Consider the following 27270-nt stretch of genomic DNA (forward strand, 5'->3'; position numbering starts at 1 on the left):
CATTATAAATCCCATATGTAACATAGTCTACTTCATTCTAATGAATAGTCTACTTCATACAGTCTTTTTTTTTTTTTTGGTAAAGATTTTATTTATTTGAGAGAGAGAGCACACTTCTGAGAGAGCAGATTCCCCTCTGAGCAGGACCCTGGGATCATGACCTGAGCTGAAGGCAGACGTTTAATCGATGGAGCCACCCAGGCACCCTACTTTATACCTTCTAATGTATGCTAGCAGAACGCTTAATAATTGCAAATTGCTATATAATTAAGACTTAGTTAAAAATGATTTTTCTATTTTGACATAGGCATTTATACTTTTATACAAAGCATAGATATATTTATTAAAAGGTACATCTTTACCATTTCTTTTATTTTTATTTTTTAAGATTTTATTTCTTCATGAAAGACAGAGAGAGAGAGAGAGAGAGAGAGAGAGAGAGAGAGAGAGACAGGCAGGAGAAGCAGGCTCCATGCAAGGAGCCCGTTGTGGGACTCGATCCCCAGACTCCAGGATCGCGCCCTGGGCCAAAAGCAGGCGCTAAACCGCTGAGCTACCCAGGGATCCCCCTACCATTTCTTTTAAAAGTCTGCCTTTTGACCTAGTCTAGAGTGAATTTACTATGTACTATCATTCCTTTCTCTTTACTGTCAAGTCACTGATCCACACAATCTTCTGCTTACACTTGCATGCCTTCTGCTTCATTTTTTTCCCCTTAACACTGGTATTTTATAGAGTGCCTACCAAGAAGATGGCAGGAGGGAGAGGAAGATGAATAAGGATATGCTCCTGGACTCTAAAAAACTTATACTCTACAGAGGGTATCAGATGTACAAAACAGTATTTAACTCAATAGAAAATAAGCACCATGATAGATCTACACAGTGTATGATGGAGGTTATCTGTGGACTGAGTGAACTCGTTAATGAAGGCTTCCTGATTCTTCAAGCTAGACTTCAGCCAAGCAATGGCGGAAGACCATCTTAGGCTGAAAGAACAGAATGAGTAAAGCCACAGATCTATGAAATGACAGAGTCTGTAGAGACAGCTATGAATTGTTCCATAGTATTAAGGTGTATGACTAGGAAGTGGTAGGAGATGGAGCTGCAAAAGATGGCATGGGTGTATTTATTCCAACAGGAGGGATGCCAGAGTGAATGTACTGGAAGATGAGAAGGAGAGGAGGGCTTGAAGAAGGTGCTAGTAGTACAGATTCAACAAATACTGAGCTACAAGTCATACACAAGTTCTCTAACCTCATAGCACTTTTGGCTTAGCGATGGATAGGAGATCTAATCAGGGAGTTGTCAGGTAAAACTCAGCAAAAATAATGGCTAGTTATCAGTCCTTACATTATATATCTGTGGACACTTGACACAGTGGGTCACTTCTCCTTTCTTGAAACCTTTTCTTTGGCTTTTGGGACCCCACGATCTGTGCTCTCCTCCCAACTCACTGGATACAACAAGAACTGTTTTCTTTGGCTGGTCCTTCTGCAGGTACCTGGCTTCTACTTGAGTACCCTAAGGCTTCTTAGGTCTTCTCTATATGGTTTACTTCCTTAGTATTAGGCTATCTGCTGACGACTCCCAAATATATATCCCCAGTCCTCCCCTTGTTGCCCTATATAAAATTGCCTCCTTGCCATTGAATGGAAATACCAAGTAGGTAGCTCAAATGAAATGCGTCAAAAACCAAATTCCTGATGCTGTCCCTCCAAATCTTTTCTGCCCTCACCTTGCCCACCTTACTGAACAGTAAATCTAGTCCAGTGTAAGACACTCCCCAAATTTTACATTCCACATTAGCTTCTCTCTCACTCTGCATCCGATCCATTAGTCTTCTCAACTCTTCTAAGTATAGCCAGAAGCTGACAACTTTTACCATTTCCAGTAATACCACTAAGTCCCCATCATCTACCACTAAGATCACTGTGATAGCCCTGCAAGAGGTCTCCCTGTTTCTATAACTGCCTATAATAACCCTGCCCCTACAGCAGCCACATTGAGCCTTTTAAAACAAACCACATCACTCATTTATTCAAAACCTCCAATAGCAGCATCTTACTTCAGAATAAAGTCCTTTTAGTGGTTTGCAAGGCTGCTACTTCTCTCAATTTACCTTCCACGTACTCCTTCATTCCCCTCTGTTGCAGCCATACTGGTTCCTTGCTGGTTTTCAATATGGCAAGATAGTCTTGCTTTAGGGCCTTTGCACTGACTGTCCTTTTTGCTTCAAATGTTCTTCCCACAGCCTTGCATAGGTCACTACCTGATTTAATTTAGATATCTGCTCAAATGTCACTTCATTAGAAAGAACCTCTGTGACCAACCTATAAAAAGGAACTATCTCCCTTCCCCCTTACACTATTGTTTTCATTCATACCATTAATTGAAATCGACAAATACATGCTTATTGTTTCCATCCACTAAAATGGACGTTCCATAAAGCTGGGAACTTTTGTTCACAGTTATATATTTGCTATCTAAAACAATGCCTAGTGTATAGTATGTATTCAATAAATATTTGTTAGTGAATAAGCAACTTGGTATGTCTAAATGCTAATATCAAATATTATAAATTTGTCTAAGTGTGATAGAAAGTTTTCTACTTTACTGAGGAAAACGAAGTAATGAAAACTTCCAGACTCTCAAAATGGCATCAGACCACCTACCAGGATCTATAAGCACAAACTCTGTCTCCCTACCTGTCACTATAGCCAAATTATCCATGCTGTTACCCAAATACAATCATTCCACCTTTTCATCAAGCCTGTTCTCTCTAGTACACACAAGAATATTGTTCCAACAACTGAATTAGTTCTTCTTTCCCTCACCATCAGACTTCCCATCTCTATGGATTACTGCCATCAGCCAACAGGTGGCTATTTCTCCCAACTTAAAAAAGAAAAGTCTCAACTCCTTTTTCTCACTAGCTACATTCTATTTCTCTGTTCCTCTGGGCAGCAACACTCCTTAGAGTTGTCTGTACTCACCGTCTCTCATTTCTTTCCTCTCACTTTCTCTTATACTCACTCCTCATAGGCTTTTGCCTCCAACACTCAAATGAAACAGATGATGAAGGTCACCAATGGCATTGGTAAAGCTAATCCAAAATTGTTAGTTCTCACCAGACTTAATCATTTGAGACAGCTACTTACTCCTCTCTGATACAGGATCTTGGCTTAGCTTCTGGGACATCACACTTTTTGGGTTGTTCTCTTAAACTCACTTGTTCATCCTTTTCCTATATCGCTTGTTAGTTTATCCTATTCTCCCTGAACTCTGTGTCACAAATTACTGTCCTTGGTCTTCTGCCATCTACACTCATTTGTTAGGATAACGTTCAGTCTCAGTCTCATGATTTTAATGATCACTTCTGCTGATTCCCAAATTCTACGGACACACTAGCATATACCTTGCCCTTGAACTCACTCCTGGATCCAACAGTCTATTCAATATCTTTATTTTTTGTCTTTCCCATTTTAGTTGATATAACTCCATACTTCTATAGGCTAATGCAAAAACCTTTGAAATTCTCCTCCATTCCTCTCATCTCACCTTCACTCCCTAGCAAACCCTGTAAACTCTATCTTCAAAATGCATGCAGAATCTATCCATTTCTCACCATTTCCACTGTTACCACCCTGGTCTGTGCTATAATCACCTGCCATCGGATTACTGAAATAGCTTCCTAATTGGCTTTCCTGCTTCCACACTGTCGCTATACTTTAATCCCAACCGAGCAGCCCATGTCTCTTTTCTGTTCCAAACTTCCCATGGCTTCCATTTCACTCAATCCTTAAAAAAATCTGGCTATCTATGATCTCTCCAACCATATCTACTATCTCTCCCTTGCTCTCACCTTTCTACAGACACACTGCCTTCCATGTTATTCTTAGAACATGGCAGACACGTACCTCCCTATGTAAGCCTTTGTAAAGACTCCTCTTTCTACCTGGAATACTCTTCCCCTAGATGCCCACTTGGTTGTTTTAACTCCTTTAAAGTATAGGATGTACTTAATAAGGCTTAAACTGGTGGCCACACTTAAAATACCAACTTCCACCTCCACTCTAGAACTTCCCAATCTCCCTTTCCCTGCTATGTACTTTTGATGGCACTATCCCCTTCTAACACATTATGTATTTTCTGCATCCTCTAACAGGGACTTTTGTCTGTTTTGTTCACCGAAGTAAAGCAAGTATCTAAAACAAACAGTAACTGACTTGTAATGGAAGCCAAATAAATACTTGTTCAGTAAATTAATGAGAGCAATAAATCAAAGTATGTGATTAGGGATATTGCTATCCCTAATCAAATCAGGGAGGGTTAAAAGGGGCTAGGAGAGGTCCCAATGGAGATATAAACTTGACAAAGGAGGAGGACCAAATCTGTGCCACATTCATTTGACAACAGTCTAAGAATCATCTAGATAATTGCTATAAGTTAACAATGAACTATCAGAGAAATTAAGAAAACAATCCCATTTACAATTGCATCAAAAAGAATAAAATACCTAAAAATTTAACCAAGGTGAAAGTCCTATACACTGAAAACTGTAAGATACTGATGAAAGAAATTAAAGACATCAAAAATAAATGGAAAGATATTCCATGCTCACAGGCTGGAAGAATATTGTTAAAATCCCCACACTACCTAAAGCAATCTACACATTCAATGCAATCCATATCAAAATTCCAATGCCATTTTTCACACAACTCCAACAAACCACAAACAATCCTAAAACTTATACAAAACAATAAAAACCCATATAGCCAAAGCAATCCTGACAAAGAACAACAAAGCTTGAGGCACCAGGCTTCCTGATTGCAAATTACACTACAAAGTTATACAAAGTTATAGTAATTAAAACATTATAATATTGGCATAAAAACAGACAACTCAGTGGAACAGAATAGAGGCCAGAAAGAAACCCACCCTGATATGGTCACTAAATTATGTTTATTGCAGCATTATTTACAATAGCCAAGATATGGAAGCGGCCCATGTGTCCATCTGTAGACAAATGGATAAGGAAAATGTGGTATATATACACAATGGATTATTACTGAGCCACAGAAAAGGATGACATTATGCCACTTGAGACAACATGGATGGAGCTAGAGTATATTATGCTATGTGAAATAAGTCAGACCGAGAAAGATAAATACCATGATTCTACTCATAAGTGTAACAAAAACAAACAAACAAACAAACAAACAAAAAAACCCAACCAAATGGATAAACAAGAAGCAAAATCAGGTCAATAAGTAGAGACTAATGGTTGCCAGAGGGAACAGGGGTGAGAAGCTGGATAAAATGGGTGAAGGAGAGGGAGATACAGGCTTCCGGTTATGGAATGACTAAGTCACAGGAATAAAAGGCACAGCATAAGGAATACAGTCAATGATATTGTAAAAGCAATGTAACAGGATAGATGGTACCTACACTTGGGAACAGAGCATAATGTGTATAAACTTGTCAGATTACTAAATTGTACAACTGAAACTAATGTAACATTGTGTGTCAACTAGACTCAAAACCCCCCACAAAACTGTGGTGTATATATACAAAGAAATATTATTCAGCCATAGAAAAGAGTATCTTGCCATTTGTGACACTGATGAACCCAGAGGGATGGAAGAATGGTTTGACAGCCTCAGATAAAGACAATATCATGATTTCTTTCACCTACAGGTGGATTAGGAAAAAACCAAACCAAACCAAACCAAACCAAACCAAACCAAAACCAGGCTCTTAAATACAGGGAACTGGTGGTTGCCAGAAGGAAGGCAGGTGGAGGGAACGGGCAAAATAGATAAAGGGAATTAAGCAGTACAAACTTCCAGTTATAAAATAAGTCACAGAAATGAAAAGTACAACACAGAGAATCCAATTAATAATATTGTAATAACATCATATGGTGACAGATAGTAACTATACTTATCATGGTGAGTACTGAGTATAAAATTGTCAAATTGGTATGCCTGAAATTAACACTATATGTTACTTATACTTAAAAAGAATAGATTACAGACATAAGTTGTTATATATAAGCCTATGGTAATTACAGAGCAAAAACCTATAGTAAAAACACAAAAGGTAAAGGATACCACTAAAGAAAGTCATCAAACCATAAAAGAAGAGAGCAAGAAATGAAGGAAGAGAAGTACAAAAACAGCTAGTAAACAATTAATAAAATGGCAGTAAGTACATACCTATCAATAATAACTTTAACTGTAAATGCACTACACTCTTCAATCAAAAGACACACAGTGGCAGAATTAAAAAAAAAAAAAGGCCCATCTATATGCTGCCTACAAGAGATTCACTTTAGATGTAAGACATATACAGATGGAAAGTAGAGACAGGAAAAGATATTCCATGCAAATGGAAACCAAAAGAAAGCTAGTGTAGCTATAGTTATATAAGAATAGACTTTAAAACACAAAGACTGTAATAAAAGATGGGTGTCACATAATGATAAAGGGGTCTATCCAACACAGTACAGAACATTTGGAAATACTTGTGCACTCAGCATAGGAATACCTAGACATAGAAAGAAAATATTAAAAAACAGACCTAAAGGGAGAAATAGCAATAATAGGAGATTTCAATATTCCATTTTCATCAATGCATACATCATCCAGATAGAAAGAAAATTAGTAAGGAAACATTGGTCTTAGAACAACATGTTAGACCAGATGGACTTAACATATATACATATATACAGAGCATTCTGTCCAAAAGCAATAGAATATACATTCTTCTCACATGCATAGGCAACATTCTCCAGCATAGATCGATCATAGGTTAGGCCACAAAACAAGCCAATGAATTTAGGTGGACTGAAATCATATCAAGCATCTTATATGACCATGCTATGAAACTAGAAATTAATTACATAAAGAAACTGGAAAACTCACATTGGGTGGAGATTATACAATATGTTACTGAATAACCAATGGGTCAAAGGAGAAATCAAAGAAGTAAAAAATGCCTTGAGATAAACGAAAATGAACATATAACATACCAAAGTTTGTTGGATACATCAAAAGCAGCTGTAAGAGGGAAGTTCATATTGATAAATGTCTACTTTGAGAAATAAGTTTCACAAATAACCTGACTTTACACCTCAAGAAACTGGACACACACACACACACACACACACACACACACTAAATGAAGCACAAAATTAGCAGAAGGAAGAAAAAAGAAATGAAATAAGATTTAAAAGACTTAACAATTATCAATGAAACAAAGAGCTGGCTCTTTGGAAAGATAAACAATATTGACAAGCCTAGGGATCCCTGGGTGGCGCAGCAGTTTGGCGCCTGCCTTTGTCCCAGGGCGCGATCCTGGAGACCCGGGATCGAATCCCATGTCGGGCTCCCGGTGCATGGAGCCTGCTTCTCCCTCTGCCTGTGTCTCTGCCTCTCTCTCTCTCTCTCTCTCTCTCTCTGTGACTATCATAAATAAATAAAAATTAAAAAAAATATATTGACAAGCCTATAGTTAAACTCACCTAGAAAAAAATGCAAATAAAACCAGAAATGAAAGACATGTTACAACTGACATCACAAAAATAGAAAGGATCTTAAGAGACTGCTATGAACAATTATATGCCAACAAACTGGACAACCTAGAAGAAATTAATTCCTTAAAACACAGAACTGAATAATGATGAAATGGAAAATCTGAACACACCAATTACTCATAAGGAGATTTAACCAGTAAACAAACAAACAACTTCCAACAGAAGTCCAGGATCAGATAGTTTCACTGATAAATTCTACCTAACATTCAAAGAAGAATTAATACCTATCCTTCTCAAACTCTTTCAAAAATAGAAGAGGAGGGTCATTGGACTGTGCCCTCACTGGGCTCCCCACTCAGCAGGGAGTCAGCTTGAAGAGTCTCTCCCTCTGCCTCTCTCTCAACTTGGGCATGTGCTTGTGTGCTTGCGCTCTCTCTCTCTCTCTCTCAAATAAATAAATCATAAAAAACAACCCAGAAGAGCAATAAACTCTTTCAAACTTATTTTTTAGAGTCCAGCATTACCCTGAAACCAAAACCAGACAAGGATGCCACAAGAAAATAAATTGCAGATCAACATCCCTGATGAATATACATGCAAAAATTCTCAATTAATATTAGCAAACTGAATTCAATGATACATTAAAGGATAATACACCATGATCAAGGGGGGATTTATTCAAGGGATGTAAGAATGGTTCGAGAGCCTCAAATCTGCCAATGTGAGACACCATATTAACAAAATGAAGGATAAAAATCATACGATCATTCCAATACATGCGGAAAAAGCATTTGACAGAATTCAACATCCATTTATGATAATAACTCTCAACAAAGTAGATTTAGAGAGAACATACCTCAACACAATAAAGGCCATACAGGACAAGCCCAAAGCTAACATCACAGTCAGCAGTGATAAGCTGAAAGCCTTTCCTCTGAGGTCACAAACAAGACCCTAATACTCAACAAAGTCCTGGAAGCCCTTTCAGAACAATTAGACAAGAGATAGAAATAAAAGCCATCAAAAAAAATAAATAAATAAAATAAAAAAAATAAAAATAAAAGCCATCCAAACTGGAAAGAAAAAAGTCAAACTAAGAACAAACTATCAGAAAAATAAAACAATTACATTTGCAACTGCATCAAAAGGAACAACATACCTAGAAATAAATTTAACCAAGGAGGTGAAAGACATGTATGTTGAAAACTACATTAATAAGAGAAACTTGGGGGGGGGGGGATAATAAGAGAAACTTAAGACACAAATAAATGGAAAAGCATTCTAGGCTCATGGATTAGAAGAATCAGTATTATTGATATGTCCTTACTAGCCAAAACAATGTACAGATTCAATGCAATCCCTATATCAAAATTCCAATGGCATTTTTCAAAGACACAGAACAATCTTAAAATTTGTATGGAAACACCAAACCCCCAAATAGCCAAAGCAACCTTGAGAAAGAAGAACAAAGCTGGAGGAATCATCCTCCCTGATCCCACCATATAACAAAGCTATCGTAATCAAAACAGTATAGTACTGGGATAAAACAGATACATCAATAGAACATAAGGGCTCAGAAATGAACCCATGGGGGATCCCTGGGTGGTGCAGTGGTTTGGCGCCTGCCTTTGTCCCAGGACGCGATCCTGGAGACCCGGGATCGAATCCCATGTCGGGCTCCTGGTGCATGGAGCCTGCTTCTCCCTCTGCCTGTGTCTCTGCCTCTCTCTCTCTCTCTCTATCATAAATAAATAAAAAATAAAAAAAAGAAAGAAAGAACTGAACCCATGCATATATGCTCGATGAATTTACAAGAAAGAAGCCAAGGCTATCTAATGGGGGAAAGGACTGTATCTTCAGTAACTGGTGTTGAGAAAACAGAAAACTGCACAAATACATGCAAAAGAATGAAACTGGACAACTTACACACTATACACAATAATCAACTCAAAATGGATTAAACAGTTGAATGTAAGACTGAAACTATAAAAATCCTAGGAGAAAACACAGACTACAGTAAGTTCCTTGATACTGATGCTATTTTTTGAATCTGATACGAAAAGTAAAATCAGAAAAAGCAAAAAATATTTAAGTGGGTCTACATCATACTAAAAAGCTTCTGCACAGCAAAGGAAACCAACAAAACAAAAAGGCAACCCACTGAATGGAAGAAAATATTTCCAAATCATATATAAAAAAATATTATAAAAAATACATAAAGATTTCATACAACTCAATAGCAAAAGAACAAATAACTCAATTTAAAAATTGGCAGAAGAGCTCAGCTGGTCCACCTGAGACCCCGAGCGCCACCCCTATTCCCCTGCGCGGTCCCATTTCTGCTCCAACAAGATGAAAGAAACTATCATGAACCAAGAGAAACTCGCCAAACTGCAAGCACAAGTGTGCATTGGTGGGAAAGGAACTGCTCGCCAAAAGCAGAAGATGGTTCATAGAAGAACTACAGCAGATGATAAAAAAACTTCAGTTCTCCTTAAAGAATTTAAGGGGTAAACAATATCTCTGGTATTGAAGAAGTGAGTATGTTCACAAACCAAGGAACGGTGATCCACTTTAGCAGCCCTAAAGTTCAGGCATCGATTGCAGCGAACCCTTTCACCATTACAGGCCATGCTGAGACAAAGCAGCTGACAGAAATGCTGCTACCCCAGGATCTTAAACCAGCTTGGTGCACACAGTCTGCCTAGTTTAAGAAGACTGGCTGAAGCTCTGCCCCAACAGTCTGTGGATGGGAAAGCACCACTTGCTACCGGAGAGGATAATGACGATGAAGTTCCAGATCCTGTGGAGAACTTTGATGAAGCTTCCAAGAATGGAACAGACTGAATTGAGTCAACTTCTGAAGAAGCTGAAACTTGAAGAAGTTACTGGGAGCTGCTATTTTATATTATTACAACTGCTTTTTAAAATTTTGTTCATGGATCTGATAAAATCTAGATCTCTAATATTTTTAAGCCCAAGCCCCTTGGACACTGCAGCTCTTTTCAGCTTTTGCTTATACACAATTCATTCTTTGCAGCCAATTAAGCTGAAGAAGCCTGGCAATAAAGTCTGAAACAAGGTTAATAAAGTTCTTTGCCTAGGGGAAAAAAAATTGGCAGAAGATCTGAATAGACATTTTCCCAAAGAAGACATACCAGTCGCCAGCAGACATACGGAAAGATGCTCAACATCACTAATCATCAGGAAAATGGAAATCAAAACCAGTGATACATCACCTCATACCTGCCGAAATGGCTGGTATCAAAAAAGACAAGAAATAACAAGCGTTGGTGAGGATGTGGAGAAAAGGGAACCCTAGTGCACTACTGGTGGGAATGTAAATTGGTGCAGCCACTGTGGAAAAACAGTATGGAGGGTCTTCAAAAAGTTAAAAACATAACCCCTGTATGATACAGCAATCCCATTTCTGAGTGTTTAGCCCCCCAAAATAAAAACACTAACTCCAAAAGCTATCTGCACTCCATGTTCACTGCGGCATTATTTACAACGGCCAAGCTACAGGAGCAACCTAAGGGGTCCATCAAGGGGTAAAGGTGAGAGATAAAGAAACTGTGGATATATTACAATGGAATAGTATTCAGCCATAAAAAGAACGAAATCTTGCCATTCATAGCAACAGGGACAGACATCATGCGCGTTAGCATTAAATGAAGTTACGTGAGAGAGGAAAAGGCAAATATCCTAAGATACTGGATACGTGTGGAATCTAAAACCAAAAAGAAAAAATAAGCGAGTAGATTCAGAGAACAAATGGGTGGTTGCAGGGGCCAGGGCACACAGGTTTGATTCATTCAAAATGCCGACTTTTATATGTTTATATATTTGCTAAATACACAATGTAAGAGTTAAAGTTGAGAGGACGAGTGAACTGGAAGGTTGAGCACAAGGCATACAGCCAAAGTAAAGAGGATCGAAGTAGTAATACACAAACAAGAGCTGTAGGTAAAAAACAAAAGGCAACCTACCGAACGGGAGAGACTGTCTGCAAGTCATGTATGTGATAAGAAATTAAGATCCAAAATACACAAAGAATTCAGTCAACTCGAAGGCAAACAACCAGCCTGATCAAAAACGGGGCAGATCTGAATAGACATTTTCCCCAAAGAACACATACGCACCGGCAAGACACACGGGAAAAGATGCTTGACACCACGGGTCATCAGAGAAACGCAAATTAAAACCACGTTGAGCGATCACCTCGCACCTGTTATAACGGCCGTTATCGCGAAGACCAGAGATACGCGCTGGCGAGAAGGAAGAGAAGATGGGACCCTTGCGCGCGGCTGGCGGGGCTGTGGACTGCTGCAGGCAGGATGGAGGCTCCTCCAAATGAATAAAATAAATAAATAAAAACAGAACTACCGAACGATCCGGCAATTCCGCTTCTGGTATCTACGCGAAGAAAACGGAAACACTAACCCGAAGCTAATGTTACGTGGTCAGTAATACCTCAATACATAAATACTAGTTCGAAAACCAGCTCTACGTTACTCAAACATTTGCTAAAGTTACTTGCTTTAATGACCTTAGATTCTTAAAAATTCCTCGCGGGATGTTCCCATCTATGGACCTGGCAGGCGCCGCGTCAGTTTCGGGCTCCTCCACCCCGCGGCTCAGAAAACGACCAGGGTCCCACGTTCGCAAGCGGCTCCGGAGCGCCAGTCCCCGCCGGGCGGGCCACCGAGCGGACACTCGTCACCACCCGCGAGGCCGGCCTCAGGCCAGCAAGGCCGCACGGGAAGGGGCGCCCGGGGAACGCGTCCCCCCGGCCGGCTGGGCGCATAACGACGTGCGCCCGGCTCCACCCGCCGTGCGGGGCGGACCGCTTCCCCAGGCCCGAGGCGCTGGCGCCCGGGGACCCAAGCCTCCCTCCGCCTCCCGCACCTGCCACTCGCGGGGACCCGCCGCGGGGCTCTCCCGGCAGCGAGGTCGCCGACGGGCCCACCCCCCGGCCCCCGGCCCCCGCCCCCCGCGGGGCGGCACGGAGCGCGGGCCCGGCTCAGCCAGTACCTGTGGGGAAGGCGCTTCCCGCCGCGGAGCGGACCGAAGCGGAGCGGCCAGCGGCCCAGCAGGAAGCAGCCACTTCCCGACCGCCTCTTCGGCAGCCGCGGGAGCCGCAGAGCTGCGCCGGCGACCCGGAAGTGCTCGCCGAACCTGGAAGTGACCGCCCGCGGGTGGGCCCGAGGCCCCGCCCCGCCCCGCCCCGCCCCGCCCCGCCCCGCCCCGCAGCGCCGCGCCCCGCAGCGCCGCGCCCCGCAGCGCCGCGCCCGCCGCTGCTCGCACACGGCCCTCCGGCCGGCCCGGGAAGGAAGGGCGGGCGCGGCGAGGGGCGGGCGCGGCGAGGGGCGGGCGCGGCGAGGGGCGGGGCGGGGCGGGGCGGGGCGGGGCTGCCGTCCTTTCCGGGTGATTCACCAGGTTTACTAAATCGTCGTCAGGGAATTGTGGTTTAGAGAGACTCCTCTTATCCACTGTTAGGTACGCGATTAGGGATGCCAGGGCAGCCACATCGCAGGCCTGAAGTGCGTTCGGGGTAGTACTGTTGAAGACCCTGCAATACTAAATTGAAGACAAATTGCGAAGATTAGAGCAGGATTTCTTTACCACTCAAAACAGGGCTGATATTCACTTAGCCTAGCAAGCTCTTGTGATTCCTTAAGAATTTTAATGTGGGAAAAATCCGTATTTAAAATTTGTACCTAATGGAAGATAAACATTTCGATATACATTGAGTTTACAAAAATCCAAATGGCATCCTAAATGTGGATTAAAGGCAGCAATATGTGGACAGCCGTTTGCCATTAAACAGCTGAACAGTGATTACGGAGTAAAGACATAATCAAGTGTTCCTAAGTGGAATCTCCCGAGCAGATCTGTAAGCTAAACAGTCTCGTTTATGCCATGTTTTCAGCCACTTATTGAACTGATTTTACTGTTGGATTCCCCACTACGAAAATGATTCTAAACTATGGAGTACAAAGTGTGATAGTTAAGGTAATGTTTAAAACTCAAGCAGGATGGACACCTCACTTCCTTGACAAATAGGGAGTAGCACCCAGACTACAGAAAATGGTCGAAAGCTATTTGAAAGGCTTATGAGATAATTCACTGTAAAAACTTAGTCGCATAATGGGAGACAAAAAAATGTAATGAGTCAAAAACAAACTTTCCAATTAATTTATTTAAGTTCATTAACGTTGCAAAAATATGATGTGCAACAAATCAGGACACTGTATTCCTAACAAGTCAAAGGAAAATAAAAGATCACATCTCCTTAGTAAATCAAGACCAACCCTATTATTTCTTACAGGGACCATATCAACATCTTGCACACGTCATCAGAACTGAATTTCTCACACTGTAAAATGAAAGCACCAAGCTAGGCAACATCAACTGAATAGTAGTGAAATGGTCACAGCACACTGTGTCTAAATGGCAGCATGTGAACTTACATTAAGATAAATATTTGAATTTTTGAAATCTGTATCAAAGTGTGTAGGTGTCTAACATACTCTGAATTGTGTTCTATGTGAATAGTGTTCTGAACACCTCCAATATTTACTTAGCGAGGTTTATGTAAATAAACAGTTTAAGGGGTATAACTTTAGAAAGTTCGCATACAAGAAGTACAGTGGAATAGCTAATTAGTATTATTTTCCAAGTTCCTCCTTAGCCATAGTGATTGTGAAAACAGAAAGATTTCAAAATGTAAATATTTTAAACTCTTGTAGAATGTCTTGCGAGATAGAATCAGCTATATGAAGCTAACAGCTCAGGATACTTATCAATCTGAAAGCTTAATTAAACCCTTGATTTTTATTGGATGTTTAAGTGCTTCATGTGACCTTTTCAAAGTATTCTTAAAAGTAATTCTCAAAACATAAGTGAGTAGATCTTTATCATACATAGTTGCAAGAAAGTAACAGCTATGTTCAAATTTTAGTGTAGCTTCTCATGCTCAACACATTACTTGTTTTCAAATACCATTTAGACCTTTAAAGGAAAGTTACATCACTGGGACTCACCACTGATCTAATTCATTCACAATTCTGGGATGGGGAAGAGATGAGTGAAGGGCTCCCTAGATAATTCTTCTGTACATTTAGAACACTGAGTAGATAATCTCCCACTTCCCTTACTAGCTGACCTTCTCAGGCAAGTCTAACTTCTTCACGCTTTCCCCCAGCAACTCAAATCACAAATTCCTGTTCCCTGTGACAAGGATAAACTCTAAAAGAATAGTTGGTCTAACTAATATGCACAGAAACTCCTCTATTCCTTCCTTTTGAGGTTACCCATTTCTCAAATATCTAAATAGGATGAGAAAAAATAAGCAAAACAAGATGCAATGGATTAGCAAATCTCTATTTTCAGCCTATCTTCTTCCTTCTGATGGAGCAATGTTAGTAATTTTCCACATATAACACGGAAAAAAGGATGAAGCTACTGTCACCTTATATACACCTTTACTGATATCAGGAAACTGGCCTATTCAATCCAGTAATATCCTAATACTAATTTACCTCTCAATTGAAGAAATCTAAAAAAGCCCCTTCTGCACTAAATCAAACACTTCCAAATTCCCTGAGCACTCACATAAAAACAGCCAAAGAGTAATGCTACAGTCATCTACAAGTATCTTATGAAGAAGCAGATCCCTTACCTTTTTAAATCCTGAAATCGCAGCTGAGGAAATTCTAGCCACTGATATATACCTGTTAATCAGCAAATTTCAGTATCCCGTGCAGTTATTAAATTGTGCTGTCCATTTTGGAAAACTACATTAAAGTTTACCAACCATAAAATATGAAAAATAACCTAGTCTTAAACTTTAATCTGAGCACTGTAATTGTTGACTCTTTCTGTTCAAGCTTGCTTCTATGAAGAGACAAAGCAGGGGAAAATATAAATTCTCATTATCTAAATATATTCTCAGCCTTTGCCCCCTTCACTCCAGTCGTAACTCATATTGTGTGAAGCCTGCAGGTTTTCCAGTTGGATACAGAAAGCCTGTTACATGGTGTACAGAGCTGCCATACACAGTACACTTCCCTTAACAGGGACACATTCAGTGACATCTGAAGTTAGAGCTACTCTTTATCCCTTTAAAGCTCTTTCTCCTATATCCTTGCTTTGTTATCTTCCTTTCAAACTACCCCCTAGGCCCTCCTTAAAATCCTATCCTTCTCACCCCCTCACCCCAGTTAATGGCTATTAAGCTTCAAGTGTAAGGCCAATATAGCATTTTCCTTGATGCTTCTTAGGAATATAACCAAGCAGGACACAAGCAAATTACTTTATATAGAGAAAATTTGATTAAAAACAGGCACTCACAGCCCAAGTATAACAAACTATAGTGACAAAAATCAAATTAAACCAGTTAAGTTAGATCCATGATCCCAACAGAAAGATAAAAATAATACAATTTTACGTACTTTCACTTCAATCAGCAATCGAAAATTAAAATTGAATGATATGGGGGAAATGTCACATAGTAACACATTATAAATAACAAACTTCATTAAGTGCGCTTTTCCTCTAACCTACCAGTTATGATTTTAAGCCTTATAGTAATGAAACATTTATCACAGGGCATGTCCCTATAAGATTCCATTAAGGTGTAGGTTAGAGCAGGTGTCTTTTAATCGAACGATTCACAGCACATTCCTTTTGTTATATCCCAGGCGTTAACACTGTTCCTTCTGAATTTTAATGTTCTAATAGATTAAAGGCTATTTGTACTTAAAAAAAATATTTAGGAAAATGCACCACTTTTGCAAAAAGTTGTATCTATAGTTAGGAACAATGCTTGCAAAAGCAAAAGTGAATAAACACAATAAACTGTTGAACCTGAAGAACTGTGCACTTTATGTGGAGGAAAACTACCTATGTAAAAAGCTCAGCAAATTTTGAACAGGATAAAGACTACTTAAAGAAGTCTATAGATATAGACTCTAATAACAATTAAGTTCAATGATTCTTTATTCATAATTCTCATATGGTAAATTCAGAAGGAATACCTAAATTGTTGTTATTAGTTTGCTTTTTCAACACAAACTGTTTTTAAGGAATGAGCAAGCAGTAATAGTTTTGGCTTTATTTGCTATAATGACATTAATTTAGAATCTGCCTATGGCTGCTAGGATCCATGTGAAAGTCAGAAGGCTGCTGAGGAACATCTCATTCTGGGAATCCTCCAGCTCCCATAACTGGACTTAGGTTAACATGCCAAGTTTATAACTGAAGAGGACAAAAAGTAAAGGAAAATTCTCTTTTTTAATAGAAGCTTTATATGAAAAATGGCAATGGTAAACGCCACATGTGTGTTCAGTCTGGGACAGAATAAATGCTAAAAGCTTAGCTCTCATCTGCTTCAATTTTCTAGCCTAGGACATTCTTTTGTAAATTATCTTATAGGAAGGGCTGGGGTGTGATAGTACCCTCACATTTGTAGGAAAACTAATTTCTTCACGTGTGTATGAGTCACAAAACATGACAGATCAATCTGTTGTTTCAGGATGATTGTGTGGGTAATTAAGTTCTAATTGGGCACCTCAGTACAATGTACTTCAATATAAGTCAAGGTACTTAATGAATTAAACAAAAACTTTATATGCTTGTATTAAATGTCGTCCAAGACAGCATAATGATGCGCTAAGACTTACAAAATAACTTACAGTACTGTCAAAATGATTCAACAGAAAATGTGAATACACACACATCTGATTAGGTCAAACAACTACCTACTATCAAGTTTAAGTAACTGAGAAACACAAGTATTTTGGTAAAGTGCCCACATTGAGAGCAGTTGAAAAAGCAGCCCCTATTTTCTACAGAAAAATAGTGACAGTGAATAACTCATCACATTCTCTGAATACTACACTGCACTCACAAACTCTGGGGAGTGATACCCTGGACACAGCTTATTTCACATTAGTGAACAGAACAGACCTAAAAGTTTTATAAAGTTCTGACTTTTGGCCAGACGATAAAATGTCCCATATATACATATATATATACAAACCCCACTTCTTAGCCTCTTAAATTCTCTAGTTCTAAAAATGGCTTTTTGACTTGTCTTGAAAGTTTAAAAAGGAAAAAGTGTGCAATACATTTGTATTTGCCCTTCTGAATTAAGAAACACTATTAAATGAGAAAAAAGGCTTAGGATAGTATTAATCTACTTAGATTATGTACATGACCTTTGGGTATTCATGAGAACCAGTTTAACTGTCCCTCACTTTATGAGCAACTCTGTTTTCTAAGTCACCCAGGAAATGTATCTAACCATTTACAAAAACAAAACTTCGAACATGCACTTTACAAATCATGGTCTTATTTACCTGCATATTCTTCCACAAGACAGGTATACATTAAAAAATATTGCTCAGAAACATAAAAATATATATTATCTCTTTCCTTTACCATTTAGGCATATAAATATTTTACAGAAGATGATGCATCATTCAACAAACAAATGCAAAAACTGCTTTATATAAAGTGTGGTTCTCTGCTATTTAGCAATATAAAATATAAATGATTACAATATAATTAGCTAGAAAAGAGCTAAATTCAAGAGATTTGCAAACCAATACAGCAGTGAACAGTCCCTTATACAAAAGTCCATTAAGGAAGAGTCAAGTCAATTTTGTAACAGGTTACATAAAGATCAGGGCCAATAAATGCATTATAAATGCAAAAAAGAGCACTGCTTCATCAGCACATTCTTCAGTCTTGTTTGGACTAGACGCCAAACTTACTGTTCACTTTTCGGTTCATCTTGTTTTCCATTAAGCTCTTGATCAACTCTGTTTAATGAAAAAGGATATAGATAATAAGATACCAGGAACTAGACAATTTTCTGATAATTGTGACTACTTTTAGCATAGAATATTATTCTGTTAAAAACAAAGCTTTGCAAAGAAGCAGACATAGTAAAAAGGTTACCAAACATTTCCCCAACCAGGAAAGATAATTTTTAAAGACAAGAGGACACTGGCAAGAAATGTGACCCTTGGTTTGCCTAAAGGCTATAAAATATTTTACAAATACCCAAATTAACTTTATTAAAAGTTCAAATTACAACAGGTAATTAAAATCTTGCACTGCAGCATGGGTGGGGCATAGATCTAAGTGATGAGAGTGGCAGGAAAAACAACTCCCTCAAAAATGATTTTCTTAACTGAAATATTAAAATGCCACTAATGCCACCAATTGATCAATGTTTTTAAATTCAGTGATAAAAATGCCTATTTATAGAAACCATAGTTATTCTCCAAAATTTATTGGTATACTTAGAATATAAATGCCTTTCACTTATGTTGATAGTAAGAAGCCATCAAATTTAATAATTGGAAATATCTAGAAGTGGTTAAAAATCAGACTGGATTAGTAGTGGGTTGTATAGAGATCACATCAAAATTTAGGCAAGTGGGGATGAGAAGAATTATGTTAATTACAACACAATTACAAACAACATTTTAAAGATAATGTACAACAGTCTATTACTACTATATTTGTACTTGTTTGAATTACTGATAGAGGGGAGTTTAAAACAATTTGGTATAATATACGAAGATACTTTTCATACTTGTTTCCATTACTATGATCACCACCACCCATTACTAGGATCACCTGAACATTTAGTAAATGAGGCCTAAAAGTCTTGGTCTGTGGTAAAGCCAGATTAATAACATCTAAAAACATTTTTTATGCTGGTACCAGAAGTTTGAAAGGTATATAGTCTTGATAAGACATGCAATGTACATCTAGTCTTTTCGACATCTGAAATAAATTTATGAACTAATTTCACAGTTGCTTTATTTTTAAACTACTATTTTTAAACAAACATTTTAACAATTGCGATCTCTCTTGCTACACTTGCACTGAGCTGTTTGAAAGAAATATCTACAACATTTAGAACTACTATACTTCCACGCTCAGTTTTGAAGCCTCCTTATTAAGTACTCATAGAGATTTCACCTTAAGTACACTCCTCCACATATAGCCTCTGTTAAATTTTTAAAAACGTGTTCCTTTATTTTTAAAACTTGACTGTTACCATTTTCAAGCTGACAAGGATTTATTTTTTTAAGACCAAAAAACTGTGCAAAAATTAAGAAGTACCTGAAACATATACGTAATGATTCTATTAAGGTTAAACAAAAGTAAAAAAAAAAAGGGGAAAAAATAAAGATATAACAGTATTGGTAGGTATTGAGCAATATATTTAAATAAAAAGTATTGTTCCACTGTTTTCTGATACCTAAATTCCAGGTAATTAAATACTAAGAACTTCGTAAAAAAGGCACAAATACAGCAGATTTTATCAACAAAGGCAATTCATTTTGAAATCCATGAAGCAGCTGGCTTCAATATACAATTACAGACTGTATTTTTGATTTCAGTTATCTCTTTGGCAAGTATACACTAGTACCTAGAAAGGAAAAAAAAATTAACAGTATCTAAAATTACTGTCCACATCTCTATGTTAAAGTGTTTGTTACACTAAGTGTCATAAAAAAATGTAAAGCTATGATTCCATCACATGGTCAGCTGAATTCTTGCTCATCAACAGAGTCAAAATGTGTTCAAAGAATGTTTCAGTTCCTTATAATTACTTCCTTAGAATAGCTAGTGTTAATAACTACATAACAAATCTTTCACCTTAACTCTTAAGAGAGGCTGTTTTAAAGCTGTTTTGCTAATTTGTCATTAAAAAAAAAAAATCCATTAACAAGTCAACTCCAAATCCTACAGTTCTAAATTACTATATAAAATGGTAACTATTTTATACCTTGCCTTTCATCTTCTAAGCCGAGATATTAATAGCTAATAGTTTGTTATGCTCAAAGCAGTATTCAAAATCAAAGATGGAAAGCAGAGTGTTTAACTATTTAATGGTATGTTGAATTTTAGGTATTTTATCATATGTAGAATTTGACTGGTTAGCAGGCCATTTAAGCACATAGGGAAATCAATGTTGGTTAGCCAAAGAATATGTGCATTGCAAATATAATCATAAACCCCAGGGAAATACACCAATTCTTTAAAAAAGTACATATGTATTTATCAAAAGCACTAGATAGACATTTAAACAATATGGTGAAACAGATACAGCCTTAGAGGGAATTGGGTTTCCAAATAACATTCTTAGCAAAAATGCTCTGGTTTTGTCATCAGTATATATAACATGAAGGAGTGAGGAGAGGTTATGGCCTTTAATTCCTAATTGGCATTAAAATGGTATTAGAACAGGGTGAATCCAAGCCATATTCAGCATCAGGAACTTTGGATTCACTCTGTATTTGGATTCTGGGGTATGTTTATATTTACAAATGCTATTATCTTTGTCTACAAGCTAACCAACCAATAAGGAAGAGTTAGTTTGTGCAATGCAAATGGACTAGTCTAGATGCAACCCAGTCAAGGTGTGCATATACCTTTTTTGTTTCTTTTTTAACTTTTCTTCTTCATACCTTGGTAGGGAAGAGTTATTTCAGTAAATATACATGTTATAAAGATGAACAAAATTTGAAAAAAAAAAAAAAGCACCGACAATAAGCTCATAGAAGTCTGCAGGCAAAACCAAAAATATTTAGCACACTATGTAGAAAGTGAAAACTGACCAAAGAAATCTGGCTTTGACACATTAAACAGACTAAACCTTAAATTAGTAGACCAAAAAACTTTTTCTACATCACAGCAGTGTGATACCGAAGGATTTATGTTAATAGCCTTCTACCAAATTCCAAAGGAATGAACCAAAGTTAGGCTGATATAAATAATATTGTATTTCTTCAGTAATGGGATTATTCAATGCTAGGATGGGTTTATTCAAATTTGGAGAGCAGCATGTTTAAGTTTGGAGAATGTTCTTTACTAATGACCAACCAGGAAATCACCTTAGACTGTAAATAGTCTTTAAAAATAAAAATTAATCACAACCAGAAATAATCCTTCCTGCTTCTTCAGTTGATACACTGAAGAAAATGGTGACTTATGGGGAAGGTGCTAGAAAACAATTCTTTCTTTCCCTTTTCCTTAGTTTATAAAAACAAGAGCAGTTACAAAATATTTATCATATAGGAAGTGAAAATGAATGAATATTGAAAAATATTTACCTCTTGCACATCAAAATATAAAGATCCAATACAATTAAAGAAATAAAACAAAACATACTGTTTTATGCATTCTGGTATGCCAACATATTCCATGGGGACAAGTTCCGCTAGTTCTGCCAAATTAAAGACGTATCTAATTTTTTGGCTGAATTTTGAGCTATGGAAGAAAATAAAAATAATTACCTCAATATTCTGATCAACAAAAGTGACAAGAAATTCATATAAGGACTTTGTGTTTTTGTTTATGGTTTTCTTTTTTAAAGTGCTCTCAAAAAATTACCTAATAAAGGGTCTTGTAACAGCTAGAAGTGTTCTGATAAACCATGAGGGATGTACAATGATTAGTGATTTTAGGTTTTTCCGTAACCTGGAGTTAAAAAAAAAAAGAAAAAGAAATAAAAATTTAAAAGCTCTATAAAGTCTAATGCTAGAAGAAAAGGTAAGGCATTACTAAGTATGCACAACTTTACACAAAACCCCCTCATCCTAAAGTTCATTTAGATGTGGTATGCCTAAAGATGAGAAAATACACTTTTCAATTCTGACGGTCTCTCCTACTGCTACGAGATGAACTTTATTTCATCTGGTTAAATTTTTGTCCACGGTACAGCCTGTTGTTAAATGTCTCCTAGATACATTCACTTGTTTTTAGGATTCTGTCAATACTGAATACAGAAGTAAGCTGTTTTCATTCTTCAGGACAAGAACGGAACTGGTATTCATTTCTTCAATCACCACAAAAAGCACTGTGCAGGCAGAAAGCTGGGAGTCCAGATCACCACAGGAACAGGAAATGTAAATCAGATCTAACACATTCTTAGGGAGTCTAAAATTCTGAATAAAAATTAAAGGATTACCCTGGATGGTTAAAAAGACCAAATAAACACTGCTGTTTTATCATGCATACTCCACAAATAGAGTGGTCATTAGGTGTTTTTTTTGTTTTGTTTTGTTTTAAATCATAAGAACTAGCCCATGCCATGTCTAGGTATTTAGAGAAAACTACTAATGAGTCGGAGTTCATTAAATAAGTTCAAATTAGCTATAATCAAATCAAACCAATTGGAGATTCAAAGTTCCTTCCATCAGTAAGGATGACTAATTCCCAGGAGAATATACTCCCCTGGAGCTCATTCCAAAGTAAGATTAAAAAGCTAAGCATCTTAAAAACCATAAAATATGCTAAGCACTATGAGTTAGGCAAAACAGAATGTATTAAAACAGGAAATGTTTTCCACCCTCTCCCAAAATGTAAATTATAGGAAAAACGTGGTATAAATAGGAGAAATAAAGAACTATTCTATAGGTTTGTTTTAAGGAATTATTACTTTTTTAAAAAGACTTTATTTATTCATGAGAGATACAGAAAGAGAAGCAGAGACACAGGCAGAGGGAGAAGCAAGCTCCATGCAGGAAGCCTGATGTGGGACTCGATCCTGGGAATCCAGGATCAGGCCCTGAGCTGAGCCACCCACGCATCCCAGGAATTATTCTTTATAAAACAGATCAAAACTAATTTCCTTCATGATATTCTAAAATACTGAATTGAAAAAACAGAAATATGAAATTAACAAATACAATTATGGTGTCTTTAAGTGCCAAATGGAAATAAAATTTAATAAAGCTATTATAAAAATTATTCAGACTAGTTCTCAATGTGTATTTACAATACCTTCTATCAATTTGCTGATAGCATTTCCTCAGCCATCCCAGGCTGGGCATTTTTCTTCGAGTTGTAGCACCATTTAAATAAACTATCATGTAGTTTTCTGCTACTAAAAGCTCCAAAGTGCCAATAACATACCTGTAGAAACAAATAAGTTTAATCCTTAAATATTGCTTTGCAAAACCAAACAAAATTATCCAAATTATATAATGCCCTTTCTTCCCCTTTAATGACAGCAAAGCCAACTAAAACTTCAGAACTGCCTTAGTTAGTACTATGATTATATATAAAAAAGAGTAATTTTTTTAGAAATACATATTTAAAAGTTTATAGATGGAAACGACATGATTTCTGGGACTTGCTTCAAAATTACAATGGGAAGAACATGCACTTCTGAGAATGAAGTATAAACTGATTAATTATGGGAGATGATTCATACACAAAAATTCAATATACTTCTCTTTACCTTTATTTAGGTTTGAAATTTTCCTCAGTAAGATTTTTAAAAACACCACTAACTTAAGAAATAGAATGACTCCGTGGGAATAGAACTAAATCAGTTCAGTTACATTTGGCTTTTTGGGAGTAAATACAGTTTAGCCATATGATTTGGTGATAAAAGTAATTTCTTTACACTTAATGTGTCCTCAAATGTAACATAAAGAAGCTGGAACAGGGATCCCTGGGTGGCGCAGCGGTTTAGCGCCTGCCTTTGGCCCAGGGCGTGATCCTGGAGACCCGGGATCGAATCCCACGTCGGGCTCCCAGTGCATGGAGCCTGCTTCTCCCTCTGCCTGTCTCTGCCTCTCTCTCTCTGTGTGACTATCATAAATAAATAAATAAATAAAAAAGAAGTTGGAACAGATAAACTAAAATATTCCTCCCAGTTTTAAACTGACAATTTTTCTGTTGAGTTGGAAAATGAATAGTTTCATAATGCCAAAGAATAAGGACTAAAAGAAGCAGAATGGGGGTAATTATAATCTTTTCCCAGTTAAATTCACTTCCTTAAATTGGAGATTAATTAACCAGAATTCCGTCCAAATTTTTTTGTGAAGATATACTTACTTAAAGAGATTGTCCATCAGGTATCTATAGTTAGGTTGACCACTTTCAGGCATAAAACAGACAGCAAACACAACAATGGCATTTAATCCATCCCCATAATATCCTGAAAAAGAAATTTAAAATCACCAGCATGATTTTACTTTTTCAGAGGAAATCTGTACAGTTGATAGACTACAGTGGTTCATGATCCACAAATTTTTTGATCAAAAAAGCATGGTTTCTTTTTTAACCTCATATAGTTTTATAAAGATCTTTAACCCCTGAAGAGGAAACAGTGGGCATAAAAACCAGAAAGCCACTTAAAGTGGCACAATCAGAAAGGCAGCCTTATTTTTAGCAAATAGACAAATGAAGTGATGTAATCCAGGCAAGCCTAATACAAAAAGGTCTGCAATAAAAGAATCTTATGCAAGTAATGGTTTAAGTGGGTGGTTTTTATTTTTATTTATTTTTTAAAAAGATTTTATTTATTTATTTATTCATGAGAGACACAGAGAGAAGCAGAGACACAGGCAGAAGGAGAAGAAGCAGGCTCCATGAAGGGAGCCTGATGTAGGACTCGACCCCAGATCCCAGGATCACGCCCTAAGCCAAAAGCAGCTGCTCAACTGCTGAGCCACCCAGGAGTCCCAAAGTGGGTGCTTTTTAAAAAATAGTTTTACACTCAACAATGTCTACTATTTTGCAGATTACTTGTAGAGTATTAAAAACTAAGATCATATCTCTATTTAACTGAAGAAAAAGTGTTAAAATGTGTATGTTTATTATAATCTCTAGATAATAAGCTGTATCCAGTAACAGATTGTTTTAACTTTCATTTCTATTGTTTATAAACGTGCACTGAAAAGGTTTAAACATTTCAAGAACATTAGCATCTTTAATACCTTTCTCAACTTCTTAGAAAACACTGTGATAATTCAATAGGATAAAATGGTCCTAATTATTTCCCACTAATCCAAACAAAGCACTATTTCTGAAAGACACTAGGTTTAAACCATGAGGCAGCCCTTACAATTTGCTTCTTAAGAACTAGCTGAATTAATGCAAATCGGTGGACTTCCTGATCCAGATTAACCTGTTTTCTTCATCTGAATAGGATTAAATTAGGCGGAATAATGTAACTGCAAATATTCAAGTGATTTGCTTTTAGATGAATAAAGACTACAGAAATACAGAGGAGAATGCATGGATAAAAAGGGGAGAAAGTCCCAGTGTTGAAGGGGGAGATGTCTAGAGATAGGGCGAAAGATAGTTTTCACTATATACTCTTTTGAATATACTGTGTTATTGTACTAATGATTTTTAAATTTGTTTTTATCCTTTTACTTCAAATCTGTTGTTTCTAAAATGAATGATAAAAATTTAAAAAAATAAAATGAATGATAAATGTTTATTACATATTTTTCTTAACTCAAGGGAGAGTTTCTTTATGCATTTACATTTCTGATACAGCACTAAAAAATAAGGACAATTTTGATAGCTCTTACCTCCATGGCTGATAACTTTTTTATAGGGTTCAATTGCCTTCATATCAACCCTGTGGTCCTGTTCTCCAATTCTGAACATACGCCAGCGTCGTCCATCTTCTTTTTCCTCTGCTGCTGTGTATTCAGTAATTGAGCCTTTCCTAATAATTTCAGTAGTTTTGGGTTTTGGAAGATCATCTGTCAAAATAAAAAGTTTTTGAATCACAAATTTTTATACAATAAAAATCAAATTAACATGTTAACCACTTTACTATCTAATTAGATTGTTCAGAGAATTTTTCATTATACCTTCTTTGGAATTTTAAGTATTTCTTCTATAATAGAGAAAAAAGCTTGTTATTGATATGAGGCCATTTTACATTTTTGGAAATCGTGGTTAACTTTTTTTGTATTGCCTAATTCAGAAAGTACCTAATCACAGTGCAATGTATATTCATGAGCTCAAAAAAGATAATTCATAAGCCATTAAAATCTTAGTACATCAGTCTTATAATGCCATTCCAGATTCTATTTACAACATTGTTCTTGGTAGTTACCACTACAGGTTATTTAAAGCAATTGAGAGCTAATTGTTTGTTACTAAGCATGTAAATTATTCCCCAAACACTATAATATCAGATAGAAAGTGGTTAACCAGTTGGTGATTATTTATCATTGATCAGTTTTATTGAGCAGAAATTTACTGAGAATACTCTGAAGTGTACATGCAAAACTCTATTTTAAATTGACATTAGCCAAAGCAGAAGCACCAATGATTAGGTGTAATTTATATTTCAAGATTGCATTTTAGTGGATTTTAAATGAAGTAATGATTTTTGAAATTTTAGTATTATAGTCCTTACCAAAAGATGGGGAAAGGGGGAACCTACGGCATGTTAGTTGTTTTGTTTCCAAGATAAAGCTGTTAACGGAAAATATCCTTCCAGGAAATGACTACAGCAGCATTAAAGAAAGAAGAGACAAAACACATAGGCAGAAAACTATTTCAGTATCTTTTTAAAATATTGCTTATTACTGGAGTGCTTACTGAACCAGTAAAACAGGAAGAAAAAAGGAACAAAGATACAGCATACCAAGGATCTTACTCTTTACTGCAGATAAGACACATAGTGCTAAACACTGTTTTGAAATAAAAATCATTTTAAAGATGGAATATACAAACAACTATACAAAGACACTGTACCCAGCAATTATCTAACTAAAGAAACCATCAAAGCAAAACACATGTCAATTCTTTTGAATTCAAACTAACTGATGAGAAGGAATGTAAAGTCTGGGGACCAAGAGGATACATGAATCATGCTGGCTGCTTACATGGTACAGCACTACCAGGTAAACCTAGTTTAAAAAAATCACCCTTCAGAGC

The 27270-nt window shown here is 37.1% G+C and overlaps 1 protein-coding gene and 1 pseudogene across 12 annotated transcripts in view; one reads left to right on the plus strand and one right to left on the minus strand.

Annotated features, from left to right (window-relative positions):
• The window catches only part of BNIP2 (BCL2 interacting protein 2), a 37223-nt gene that overhangs the window by 156 nt on the left and 9797 nt on the right, over nucleotides 1-27270 (minus strand). The window contains exons 4-12 of one of the 12 annotated variants that reach the window (XM_077881312.1): nucleotides 26747-26837; nucleotides 25905-26081; nucleotides 24418-24520; nucleotides 23356-23487; nucleotides 21964-22050; nucleotides 21742-21840; nucleotides 21003-21038; nucleotides 18321-18368; nucleotides 12950-13119 (exon numbers count right to left, since the gene is read on the minus strand). In XM_077881312.1, coding sequence (XP_077737438.1) covers nucleotides 13047-13119; nucleotides 18321-18368; nucleotides 21003-21038; nucleotides 21742-21840; nucleotides 21964-22050; nucleotides 23356-23487; nucleotides 24418-24520; nucleotides 25905-26081; nucleotides 26747-26837 — 846 coding nt within the window. In that variant the 3' untranslated portion in view covers nucleotides 12950-13046. Of the gene's footprint in view, nucleotides 1-12949; nucleotides 13120-13723; nucleotides 18369-21002; nucleotides 21039-21741; nucleotides 21841-21963; nucleotides 22051-23355; nucleotides 23488-24417; nucleotides 24521-25904; nucleotides 26082-26746; nucleotides 26838-27270 lie in introns of those variants that run through there. The other 11 variants (XM_077881311.1, XM_077881303.1, XM_077881305.1 and 8 more) reach the window with 11 other exon arrangements.
• On the plus strand, nucleotides 9888-10758 carry LOC144303311 (transcription factor BTF3 pseudogene; annotated as a pseudogene).

Source organism: Canis aureus, chromosome 32 (assembly GCF_053574225.1).
Source record: "Canis aureus isolate CA01 chromosome 32, VMU_Caureus_v.1.0, whole genome shotgun sequence".
NCBI lineage: Eukaryota > Metazoa > Chordata > Mammalia > Carnivora > Canidae > Canis > Canis aureus.